At 39.3% G+C, this 12,013-nt stretch overlaps 1 protein-coding gene across 19 annotated transcripts in view; it reads left to right on the forward strand.

Annotated features, from left to right (window-relative positions):
• Window positions 1-12,013, forward strand: part of LOC131226177 (histone-lysine N-methyltransferase ASHH3) — a 67,204-nt gene that overhangs the window by 50,080 nt on the left and 5,111 nt on the right. For 15 of the 19 annotated variants that reach the window (XR_009161671.1, XR_009161667.1, XR_009161669.1 and 12 more), the window contains 2 exons: window positions 4,022-4,073; window positions 4,156-4,241. The exons of 1 other annotated variant lie outside the window; for it this stretch is intronic. Coding sequence is in view for 12 of the 18 variants with exons in the window: in XM_058221926.1 (XP_058077909.1) it covers window positions 4,022-4,073; window positions 4,156-4,221 (118 nt within the window). In the remaining 6 variants the exon portion in view is untranslated. Of the gene's footprint in view, window positions 1-33; window positions 168-4,021; window positions 4,074-4,155; window positions 4,302-12,013 lie in introns of all 19 variants that reach the window. 3 more of the 19 variants (XR_009161668.1, XR_009161670.1, XR_009161672.1) reach the window with 2 other exon arrangements.

Raw genomic sequence — 12,013 nt, forward strand, 5'->3', positions numbered from 1 at the left:
TATTGATTTTTCCTTCATTCAATAAAATCTCAGGCAGTATTGACCACCTTAAGAAGAAAGAAGGCCAATAGCTGATTGTGTGTGGTTTTCTGCAGAAGAGTTCAAGTGTATCAACTTGGAGTTTTTGGAAAAGTACATCATTGCCAACTGGTTGTAGCTGAGTTCTTGTAAGCCCTGGGGAATTGATGCATCTGGATCTTTCATCACATGCATATGCCACTGGAGGCCTGCACCAGATCCATGTGTCTACAGGTGACCCTAGGGGTTTTTGGGGCCACCAGCATGGAGCATAATGCCATGGGGCCACAAGTCTGCAAATAAATCAAATTGCCACTATTTATGAGAATTTTATGAATAAAAGGTCCAGCATGGTGAAGTTGGTTTGCTAGTCATAGTTGGAGTCCTTTGGTTATCTATTTTCCATTCTACTCCTATGTTTTTCTCTGTAAGTTTTAGATATTATAGAAGTCTAGAGATGAGTTTTGTCTCTAAAACAGATGAGAGTTAGAAGTCCATTACGTTTCTTATATGCAGAAGGCATATATAAAGGATAAGGACCTTACATATCAACTACTTTCTCATATATATCTATGAAAATAAAATAAATTCCGAGTTTCCTATTTTGGGTATAAGAGAGAGGGGGTGTGTGTACCACTAGTTTTGACTAGTAGATTGTTGGGACACAATCCCATAAACCTTTTATTTTCAATACTTAGTGTGGTTCTTTTCTTGGAGCTTTTATGCGATCTTTCTGCTGCAAATTTGATACACAACTTTCAACTTTACCACAATTAGTTCTCTTCTTCATTCTAGTTGTATTGAACGTCCCCGTGTATACTGGTGCTAGCTAACCTTGATGTGTAATATCCGTAGTGCCACATGGCTGTGATTTACAAACTCATTGTTGATGAAGCTTATTGATGTAGAACCAATGCATGAACTCAAATAATGTGAGAGATCAATCAACAAATTTAAATTAATCGATGAAAACTATAAATCTTGCTGCCATCATCACAAATATCAATATTCTAAACGGAAATCATGCATAGTTTAAGTTTAGGTTGCCAAGCCTCATCCTACAAGACCATTAAACATGAGAAACTAGGATCTGATGGATGTATAAACATCCAAATAGCATAGGGTTAGGACTATTTTAAAGAGGAAGGTCTCATACTACCCAGGGTTTACTAGATTTGGGTGTGGGTGAGGTTTGGGTTAGGGAAGTATAAGGAAAATGGTGAAATTAAGGTTAAAGTGGGGAATTGAATAAATTGGTTAAAGGATTTAGATATTAGGAGATGGGAATTATGATTTTGGATGTAGGGAATTTATGGTTTTGGGCTTTATTGAAGGATTTGAAGATCTAGGGTTTGGGAAATTGGGGAAATTGGGAGATTTGGGATTTTTAGGTTTAGGGTTAGGGTTTATAGGTAGGAAGGAGTTTTGTTGTAAAGGTAATGGAAGGCCAAAGGGACAATGGATGGGACCGTACGGCGAGCCCTATGGGTTCACACGTGTGGATGTACGGTCACACATGTGGGCTAGGTAGGGTTGGATTTTGTGTTCTAAAGTTCAACTTGTCGAGAAAAGTGTATAGGCGGAGAATTGGAAGGTTGTTGATGGATTTTGGAGAAGGGGGGAAGAAGAAAAGACAACTCAAAGAAATACGTCGATTGTTGATGAAGAGATGTGAGTGTCTGGATAAGAGGAAGCCTCATACTTCCATTGATGAAGATAGGCCTTGCATCGATCTTCCTTCCAAGTCACATGGAAGATATCCTCACATCACATGAAGATTAAAGAGAGAACAAGAAGTGTTCTCTCTCTCTCTCTCTCTCTCTATTAAAAACCAAAAACATTAAGGAGGTCACACACTCTCCCCCCCCCATTTTTATAGTCTCAAGACTTTTCAAAATGATAAAATAGACCCTATTTAATGACTTTTGACCAAAATAATCCTAGTCTAATGAAAAATAAAATAAAACCACTCATAAGGTGTGCAAAGTATAAATCAATCATAAGCTAAATCCTAAAACATAAACATGTCCTATGATGACGGCAATAGTCTATGATCCAACGGTCCAAGTTACTCCCTAAAACAACCCATGTGCATCTTCCCAGTGTGGGGTCTTCCATAGATGCACATGGGGTCTTCAACATGGATACTCGCTCAGCCATAGAAATCGGTGCGACCCGCCTCCTCTGATACGTACGCAAAGGTGTACGTGATGTGATGTCCTCATCACTTATGCAATCAATGCATGGAAATGTCTGTGACGTCTTTTAATTAGAGCTGGACAAGAACCGGGCTAGCTCGGTTAATTCCCTTGGCTTAGCTCAGATAAGCTCGACTCGAAAGCTAGGTTCGGGCCAAGTTGAGCTGATTTTTTGAACTTGAAAGAATTTCGAGCTGAGCTTGAGCTGGCCTAAGTTCAACTCGACTTGACTCGAAGCTTGGCTTGAACTTGACTTGTCTCAGCCTGTACTTAATTAATATATTATGTTTTATATAATATATAATATAAAAAAGGGCCCGCCTGTATGAAAACTAAAAAGAAAATCCTCAACTCGAAAGCTTGTACTTGAATGAAGCTCGAAAGATTGAGCTCGAACTCAGCTCGAGCTGCTGACCGAACCGAGTTGAACTAGCCAGCCGGGGTCGAGGACCGAGTTGAGCTGTGCCAAGCTCAACTAAGTTCGGCTCATGTACAACTCTGCATTTAATGAACCAAAAAAAATAAAAAATCATGTGAATTATGATTAGGCTTTCAACATATGATAAATGCATAAGCCATAACTGTGTCACCATCTTAACTTCTTGGTAGAGAATAATATAGCAATCCACATACTTGCATTAGATTGATATGGATTTTTCAATGGCTCTTAATCGTTTGGAAGATAGATTGCTAAACACCCGAAAGCTCTGTAATCTAAACACCTGTCCTTCAAAAGCAAGCTATTATTTGAAATTCCATACCCTTCAACAATGTTGAACTTTGGGGGAGATCCTGAAAGTAGAGGTTATAACATCTTACTATGGTAGCTTGTGCATTGTGTTTTCCCTAAATATCATGTTAGTTGTGGGTGTTTGGCACAACCGTTCATAGAAAATTTTCCCAAATTCCTACCTGTGTTCTAGGCATTGGTATTGCACCACTCGCATATGGAAATATTGTGGGGAAGTCAGGAAATATCACAGTTATGGCATTATTTATTGTAGTTTGAGGGAAGGATTGGGGGAACTTTAGGAAAATGTCAGATTTTTTTGTTGCAACTTTGTTAAAAACACATTACCCACTTAGAACTCAAAACATGTCAGGAAAAAAATACATTATAGTTTTCCATTGTTTAGAAGAAAATATTTTGCCTTGTCGGCCACAAGTGATGCAATTATATCCAAAATTAGTTCATATCCTTCAAATGCCCCACAGTACAAGCAATAAAACACAAACAATACAAGTTCTACAACCAAGATGTATAAAATTGATATCCATCCAAAATGAGTTCATATCATTCAAATGCCATACAATGCAAGCATAAAACACAAATGCTAGAACGAGTAAGATGTGGAAATTGGATCTGTCCAAAATGAGTTCATATCATTCAAATGCTATACAAGCAAGCATTAAACACAACTGATATAACCAAGGAAGATGTAGAATATGGATATCATTGAGACACAGAAAACCAATTCCTACGTTTTATGGGAACTTTTATTAGTTCTACGTGCAGGCAGCTAAGATGTTCTGTGCTGTGCACTTGGGAACTACAATCTTGCTGAGTGCCCATGTGATACAGAGTACAGACACAAACACTTGTTCCTTTATAATGGTTCTTCTTATGATCTTTTTATTTTTATTTTTAAATAGATTCATTATGTTCTTGTTTTTCATCTTTAGATAATTTAGAAGTTCTTATTTTTTTAGAAATGGTTGCCTTTTTTTTTTTTTTTTTTTTTTTAATGCACGATGCTTTTTTGGTCTCCTGTGACATCTTCTGAGCATATCATCTAATATTCCAGGTTCTACATAGGATGTGTAAAACATTTCGACAGCAATTCTAGAGAGCACACAGTAAGGCATATATTTCCTTTCGTCGTTGGTTGGATTGGTGAAAAGTGCACGGACATAATTATCCAACTGTATTTTGTGGCAGATTATCTCTGAGGATAGATGTGAGCTGATTCTTGACATGTCAAAGGAAGTTTGGGAATTTTACTGACTTCTCAGCTTTACCACGAGGTCTTTTTCGTGCTTTACCTGATCTCTAAAATACATCTGTCTTTCTTCATTTCGATAAGGGTATAACCTGAAAAAGATTTTCTTGATGGAAATGATATTTATCATTTCACTTACTTTAGGCCTTCATTTTATCATTTTGAGCAAATGTTGTTATGTGCAGATGATCATTAGGCATGGTTTGGGGTGGCAAACCACGCAAGCATCAGCACTAAGTCGTTCCTAACAATAAATATTTTTCTCATTCTAGATTGAGGAAAATTATTCAAATTGAAGGTAGGTGATAATTCAAAATGACGAAACTTCTCTTGGACAATGTGTAATGCCCTATTGATTTAAAATAACCAAGCTAGCCCCTATTTTCTAGAAAAATAATAATATAGATGAACATGATGGAAGCACACAACCAACAATAGGACAACTTCTGGCATGAAGATGCTTGTGTGTGCTACAATAAAATTCTACTAAAAAAACGCTTGGAAGGGCATTTGATTATGTTGTTTTTGCATGCTACAGCCTAGATTAATGGAGTACTATCAAATTACGAGCTGACCCCAATTAGTTGGGTTAAGGCTTAGATGATGATCCAATGGGGACAGAAACCTTCCATGCAGGCTTCACAAGTGGCGTGATGTTAGTAGAGAATTTTTTTAGAAGAAAATTAGAGTGTTAATTTCTACACCTTATTTGGCTTAGAAGAATTCTGCCCTCTAGTAGTAATTGCGCCCGTTGGGAGCATTTGTGCATGGGAGTCTCCAACCTGGATAAATGAGGAGGCTTGATGTCAAGTAGGAAGCTGATCAGCACAATTATGCAACATGAAAATGAATCCTGTTTTGAATCCTAATCAAGCTTGGGTGTTCCTTGGAAGCAACCCGCCACAATTAGTGGACGTAGTTGTGGTGGAAAGTGAGCAAAGGTGTGCTAGGGCATTCCTTGGAATTGACACACTGCAAATCGTAAACCCAGTTGTGGTGGAAATGTACGAGGGAGGATGTTCCTTGGAAGCGACCACTGCAATGCTGCTTAGATTTGTTGGAAAATGGGCAAGGGCTCACACACCAGAGTGGGTAAAGAACCAAATCCAAGTGAGGATGTTTCCTCCCAACACTTGGAATGTGGGTACTTTGTGTAGTAAGAGTGTTGAGTTAGTGAAGACAATGAAAAGGAATATTAGTATGTCATGCTTGCAGTAGTCTAAGTGGAAAGGAGCAGAATCCGAGGGAGATAGGAGATGACTGCAAATTGTTGTATATGGGGAAGGTTAATATTAAGAATGGGACAATGATGGATGTAGTAAAGACTTGAGAGGATAAAGTAGTGGATGTTACGAGATCTGTCTATAGATTTATTGCAGTCAAATTGATTTTGGTGAGGAGACAATAAAACTGTTACGGCATATGCACCTCCAGTAAGATAAGAAGAAAGTATTAAAATCTGTGAAACATTTGATGAGCTTATGCATGAATTTCCAGACATGAAAGATTACTGTATGTTGAGACTTAAACGGGATATAGGGAATGATAGTGGCAGGTGTGGGAGGGTACATAGGGTTTGGGGGAGGACATGAGTCAGGAAAGGTGATCTTTGAGTTTGCAATGGCACACAACTTGGTGGTAGTGGATACTTATTGTAGAAACAAGAAGTGTTTTTTGATGACTAGCGGACCATATTTATCAACAAAATAGAAAAATAAATAATTATATCAGTCATTATACATAGCAATTAGTATACACTAGTTTTTGCCTAGAGGATGAACACAACACTAAAAGTATAATTTACTTTTCAACCCTAACTGTCCTCAATCTTACCTAGATAGCTTCTCATTGTTGTATGCCTTGCTGTTGGATCCCCAAAGCTTCCCAGCCCAAGCTGCTCTCTCTCTCTCTCTCTCTCTCTCTCTCTCTCTCTCTCTCTCTTTTGGATTCTTATCTCATCCTCCTCAGGTGTACTTGTGTATCAAATCTGAGGGCTGAGTAAATACAAAAAAAGGATATCAAATTTAAATAATATTGCTTTGGAATTAGAGAGGATGATTATAACTAGAAATTAAAATTAAAAGCCATTAGTTATTATCTGTCATATGTAGGTCATGATGAAGTTGGCTGTTCCAACATTTGTCAATTATCTTCGAACAATCTTTGTTACGTTTAAAATTAAAAAGCATCAGTTATTATTTGTCACATGTAGGTAATGGTGAAGTGGGTTGTTCCAACATTTGTCAATTATCTCTGAACAGTCTTTGTAATGTTTAAATTTAAAAAGCATTAGTTATTATTTGTCACATGTAGGTCATGATGAAGTGGGTTGTTCGAACATTTGTCAATTATCTTCGAACAATCTTTGTAATGCTAACAATACAATTTGATAGACAACTTCGCTGTCCATGGCTTCATATAGAAAGCCCATCATCGGCTTTTCATAGCCATTAAAGAGCTAAACCATCATCAATGGATCGCTTGCTTTCAAAATTTCTACTATTGTCCAATAGGTTTCTCTTATGACTACAACTACAATATGACTTCAACCAATTGAAACGTGAGTAGTGCAAGGAGGCATAGAAAGTGCTAGACTTCAACTATGAAGCTGAAAAGACAATCAATTTAAAAATCCAAGTTGTAAAAGCAAGTAGGATAATACATTGAAAGTATGAGGAGAGACAAAGGTTGGGTGAAGTATGAGAATGTAGAGGGAGATCGGTGATTGAAATACAACCAATGCAAATTGAGAATGGGCTTTGAGAAAAGAGGGATAAATCTAGTGTTGAATGGTGGTTCACCCATTTTGTTGCGAAATATTAAGAGGAATGGCACAAAGGTGGAGGTATGGTAACTAAGGTGGTAATTGTTGACCACATCAATCTTCAAAAATTTAAAGCTTTTCGTTAATTGGTTCAACTTAAAAGATGGAGATGAGGAATCTATCATTAGATTGAATGGAAGGTAGTTGCAGGAAAGTGGATGATTGTCCAATTTATGATATTTGGCTCGAGTCTTTTTTTTTTTTTTTTGACCTATGGATATAATCTCATTTCTAAGCTAAATGTGGGTAAGGTTCCTAAGTTTGAAGCATTCATAACCTTCATAAGAGATGCACAACATGGAGTCCAATCCTCCCCAATGTATTGAGTGTCCTTAATTCCTTGATTGATGTGGAAGTTCATTCATGGAAGTGGTTGAGTAAGGTGTTGGAGTAAGAAATGTAAGATCGGTTTGTTCAAAAGGGCAGGAAGGAGGTGCGGTGATTGGAAGGTGAAGGGTCAGTTGGGTGGATGAGGAAAATGGGAGAGAAATGGTAACAATAGTACTCTATGGGGTGATGAAGATGCATAGAAGACGTCAAAGAAATTCGATGGTCTTGGTCGTCAAAAGAATTTCCATCTCAGGTGTTTTGGAGTGGTTGACACTTAGATGGGGCCTGTTGGAAGGTGAGTGCCTGATTAAATGGTTGAATTCTTCAAAGTTTTGGATTAAACAAGATCCTCATATAAATATGAATTGTTTGTTATCGCAAGTCAGGCAGGCATTTGTAGAAGGGCTAATGAAATACATACGAAGTTGGCTAAATGATCCATAGATGGGTTCAAAAACATTTGGGCCACAATTTTAGGGGATACCTCTAGAGGCATGGTTAGAAAAGTTGTTGGCTTCTATTTGACTCCTGTGCTAAAGAGGTGACTAAAACAACATTAAATCCACTAATAGGAGGTTCGAATGGTTAGAATGAAATTAAGGAAGAAATGAGCCTCATTACCAAAGTATATAGATCTTTGCGTTAATGGGTCCCGTTCTTGTGGGGAAATGACATGAGGAAGAACATCAATATAAAGAGAAGTTGATGGAGGTTTGATGAGTTTGAAGGCCACAAGTTGGGTGTCTCTTTAGAAGTGGATAGACGACGAAGATGAACTATGGTTTCAGGTAATCTGCAGTCAAAGTCAGGTGAAAGAGGGTGGGGAGCTTCAATCCCTTCAACAAATGCATTACCTGAAGTGGAGGCATGTGTGACTGGCAAGTCAGAGGGAGTTATTTCCAATCCACAAAGAGTACGCCGGTTATTCCTCAGAGGCTTTCAACCAATTAAATGTTTAAGCATTTGTTCTTGTTTGAAATGATCATTAGATGAGCCAGTGTCAAACAATGAGTGGGCCTCTTGTGTCAAGGCAGGGGATTCTAAACAGTTGAGTACAATGGTGAGGAGTGTCTGCGAAGGGGGTGGGGGTGGGCTCACTATTTAAAACCTTTTGGTTGCTCCAACGGAGTATCTAAAGGGGGCAAGGTGACATGCGAAAAGGTGTTTGTCGCTGTGACATGTGGAGAGAGCGCTGCTCTCTTCCAAACAACGATAGGTGTGGTCGTGGTGGTAGTCAAGTGTCAGATGCTGCTAACCTGACGAGATGTGATGGTGACGCATGTGCAAGAAGGATCCAAGTTCAAGCACGAGCCACAGTTAGTTCGAACCATGTGGATGGATTTGGCTGAGGTTCGGAGACGAGACTGCTGGTTTGGAGGACAGGTGTTTGGCTAGCCCTTCGATTGCACTAGTTGAAGAGGAAGACATGGGCTCGAGTACACGTGTCCAAAGAGAATCTCTCTCTCTTTTAAGATTTGTCTAGGGAGTTTCTCTCTCACTCGCTCAGGGTAATGTTGCGAATACGTTTAAGATCGTCACTCATGTTCTAGCGAGGCATTTTCCTAGCACATGTGGCACTGCGAGCCCTATTTTAGGCGAGATGCAAGTTGTTCTCCCGTTTATTGTGATTGCAGGGAGTCTGGGTCACTGATCCTTGACGAGGATAAACTAGGCTCAACCATATTTGAAGGAGCTTGGTTCCACTTCTTTGATGCTTTATAACAAAGGGGAAGCAACTGTTGCTAGTGGGGAGATCTTTTTTTTTTTTTGCAGAAAGATGAGATGCGGCCGATAACACCATGGGAGATGAGGCTTTGGTGTTGATTCCCCAAGCTCTAGATTTTTGAAGGTGAGAATAAGACCTTGGGCCTTTGGGATACCAAGGATGATGCTACTCTTCTACCGAAGATACTATCGGTGTCTCCCCTTTAAATCTCGAGGGGTCTTGGTGAGGAGTGATATGGGATTGAATCTCCATTGTTCATACCATTGATTGAAGTAGGTAATGGGGCCTTCTGATCCTTTTGGAAAAGGAGTTGGCCTGGGTTAGGGATGTTATAGGACGTGTGAGCAAGCTGGTGGTAATTTCTTTTGGCAACAGCGAAGAACTTCTGGAGACACTTCATTTCTTTGATGAAAGAGGTCCTTTGTTTAGGTTAGCAACTGAAGGTGAAGTAAACTCCCAAGGCCGGGCGGGCGGGAGGGAGGGGCTAGATCAATTGGCCAAAATCAGCGGGTCCAAGAAGAGTAGAGGGGCTAGATTGGTTGGCCAGTGAAGATTCTTTGTTGGAATGTGTGAGGCTTGGGCAACAAGCTCACTTGTCGCAGGCTTAAGGCTCAGATTATTGCCTTACATGAGACCAAATTGCAGAGCTTTGATCGGGCGTTCATGGACTCTGTTTGGGGAGTAAGAGCAAAGATTGGGTGGTCTTGGATGCCACCAAATCATCAGGGATGATAACCGTGGCTTGAAATACTAAGGTACGGGTCAAGGAGAACAGGTGTTATGATTCCTTTTCCATCTCGGTTGTTCTCAAGGACCTGTGTTTTTTATAGTGCTCGTAGCGTAAGTAGGTAGTGAAATTCCCTGGTATTGTAAGCTACGGGGCATGTACCGTACACTACATGTAGTGTAGCGTAGTGTGTAGTCCAGGTAGCGTATGCTACTCGAAATCTCCTTTTTAAAAGTTTTTCTTCTATTGCTAGTTCAACACCTATTTTAAATTGGTGGTGACTCATCCCCATCACATGTGTCACTACATTAGATCAATTTGGACCATCTAAATTGTGGTCCATATTGTCGATAAAGCACTCAGATCAATCCAGACCATCCAAATTGTGGTCCTATTGTGAATTTGTGATGTTTCAATAAATAAAAAAGAGGTCACACTTAGAGATGTCTAGAGGCAAAGAGACGAAAATTTTGCATGGAATGATTTGGTTGATGATTTAGATTCACAGTCAAGAACTCAAAAGGAATTATGCATTTTGTAAATTTTATTGTATTTTTCTATTATTTTAATTTAAAAATGTCAAGTTTCATGTAGCTTACGCCACACACTATAAAGGGCCAAACACCACGCTATACGTTACACACTATTTAAAACACTGTCAAGGATCACATGGAAGGACTTGCCTTAAACAAAAGGGTATGGGATGAAAAGTTGGAAGGAAAGACAGAGTAGAGAAGGTGAAGGGGAGATAAAAGGAGAAGAAATGAAAGAAGTGAGAGTGAAGGGAGGGGAGTGTTGTTGGAACGAAATGGGGAAGAGAGTTATAGGAGAAAGGAATACATGTACAAGACAACTCACTGACAAAAACCAGGGGACAAACAGGTGCTAGGCGGCACACTATGGGCCACCTATCCTCCTTTTGTTGATGAGACTTAAGAACTCGATTCTCTTGTAAAAGAGAAGCATGGGGTAGAGGGAAATCATCTTGGAAGCGACAAGCGAGGTGAGGAAAGTAATGGTAAAAAAGATAAAAGGAGAGATAGGTAAGAAGTTGAAAAAGTGAAAGGTGATAAGCGAGAAATTATAGAGATAAGTGAGAAGGGATAAATGAGAAATCAGAAAAGAATGGGTTGATGAGTGAGAAGTTAAAGAGAAAACGAAAAGAGTGGAAGTTAATAAGAGAGAAATTGGAGGTAAGAGTGAAAGATGAGAGGTGATAAGTGAAAGGTAAAGAGAAAAAGAAGATAAGAGAGAGAGAAGGAAAATGTAGAGAAAGATAAAATCATAAAAATTATTTCAATAAAAAACGTATCCATCGCAACTGTTGGATCACTTGATGACGGACTGTATCATCTTTCAAAATCATCCATAATATTTTCAATAAAAACCATCTCTGATCGCGACCCTCAAAAATCCCTAGTGTGAGCAATAGGAGGAGTTGGACACATTTTCGGAAATCGGTTTTGATCATCCGCAGTGGTACCCTCGGTGGAGATGAAAGGACAAGTTGGGCTTATCCCAAAGAGAGAGAGAGAGAGAGAGAGAGAGAGAGAGAGAGAGAGAGAGAGAGAGGGCCAAAGTAAAAACCCTCCGACAATGCCACTCCTCCCCCCTCTTCGGATGGGTGTTTTTAGGTGATGGCCTAGAAAATCTCGAAAAACCGCTGTAATAAAATCCCCAAGAGCATTGCTCCCCAAGTAGGGCAGTTTTCAAAATAACAAAAAATTTCAAAATAAGCGCTTGGTGTTTGAGGTAATGTGATGGTCGTACAATTGGGTGGTTTCCTCGAAGTCATCAAATCCGTATGCAAAATAAAGTATGGTCAACCTGAACTCCAATGTCAGGATGGTCGTACAATTGCTAGATGTAATGGAGTGGTAAGCACAGCTCTGGTCACATCAACCATTTAAATGACTGAAAAGATCAGTTGTAACCTTAATGTCAAAATCAGAAGATTGTACGAAAAAGGTCACCCGCACATACCTAGTTCGAGATGCTTGTAAAAGCTTGGTCGGGTCCAAGTTGGCATAGTGACTTCCCCAAAGGCCATAGATAGTGTAGGGTAGCTAACCACTTTTGAAACAACAATTTTTTTTTAAAATAAAATAATAAATGCCCCGTGTCTGAGGTAATAAGTGGTCTTCCATACCTCTAGGTGGGAACCAACACAATAGCAAAATAAGATTCGGC

The sequence above is a fragment of the Magnolia sinica genome, chromosome 14, assembly GCF_029962835.1.
Source record: "Magnolia sinica isolate HGM2019 chromosome 14, MsV1, whole genome shotgun sequence".
In the NCBI taxonomy this organism is placed as follows: domain Eukaryota; kingdom Viridiplantae; phylum Streptophyta; class Magnoliopsida; order Magnoliales; family Magnoliaceae; genus Magnolia; species Magnolia sinica.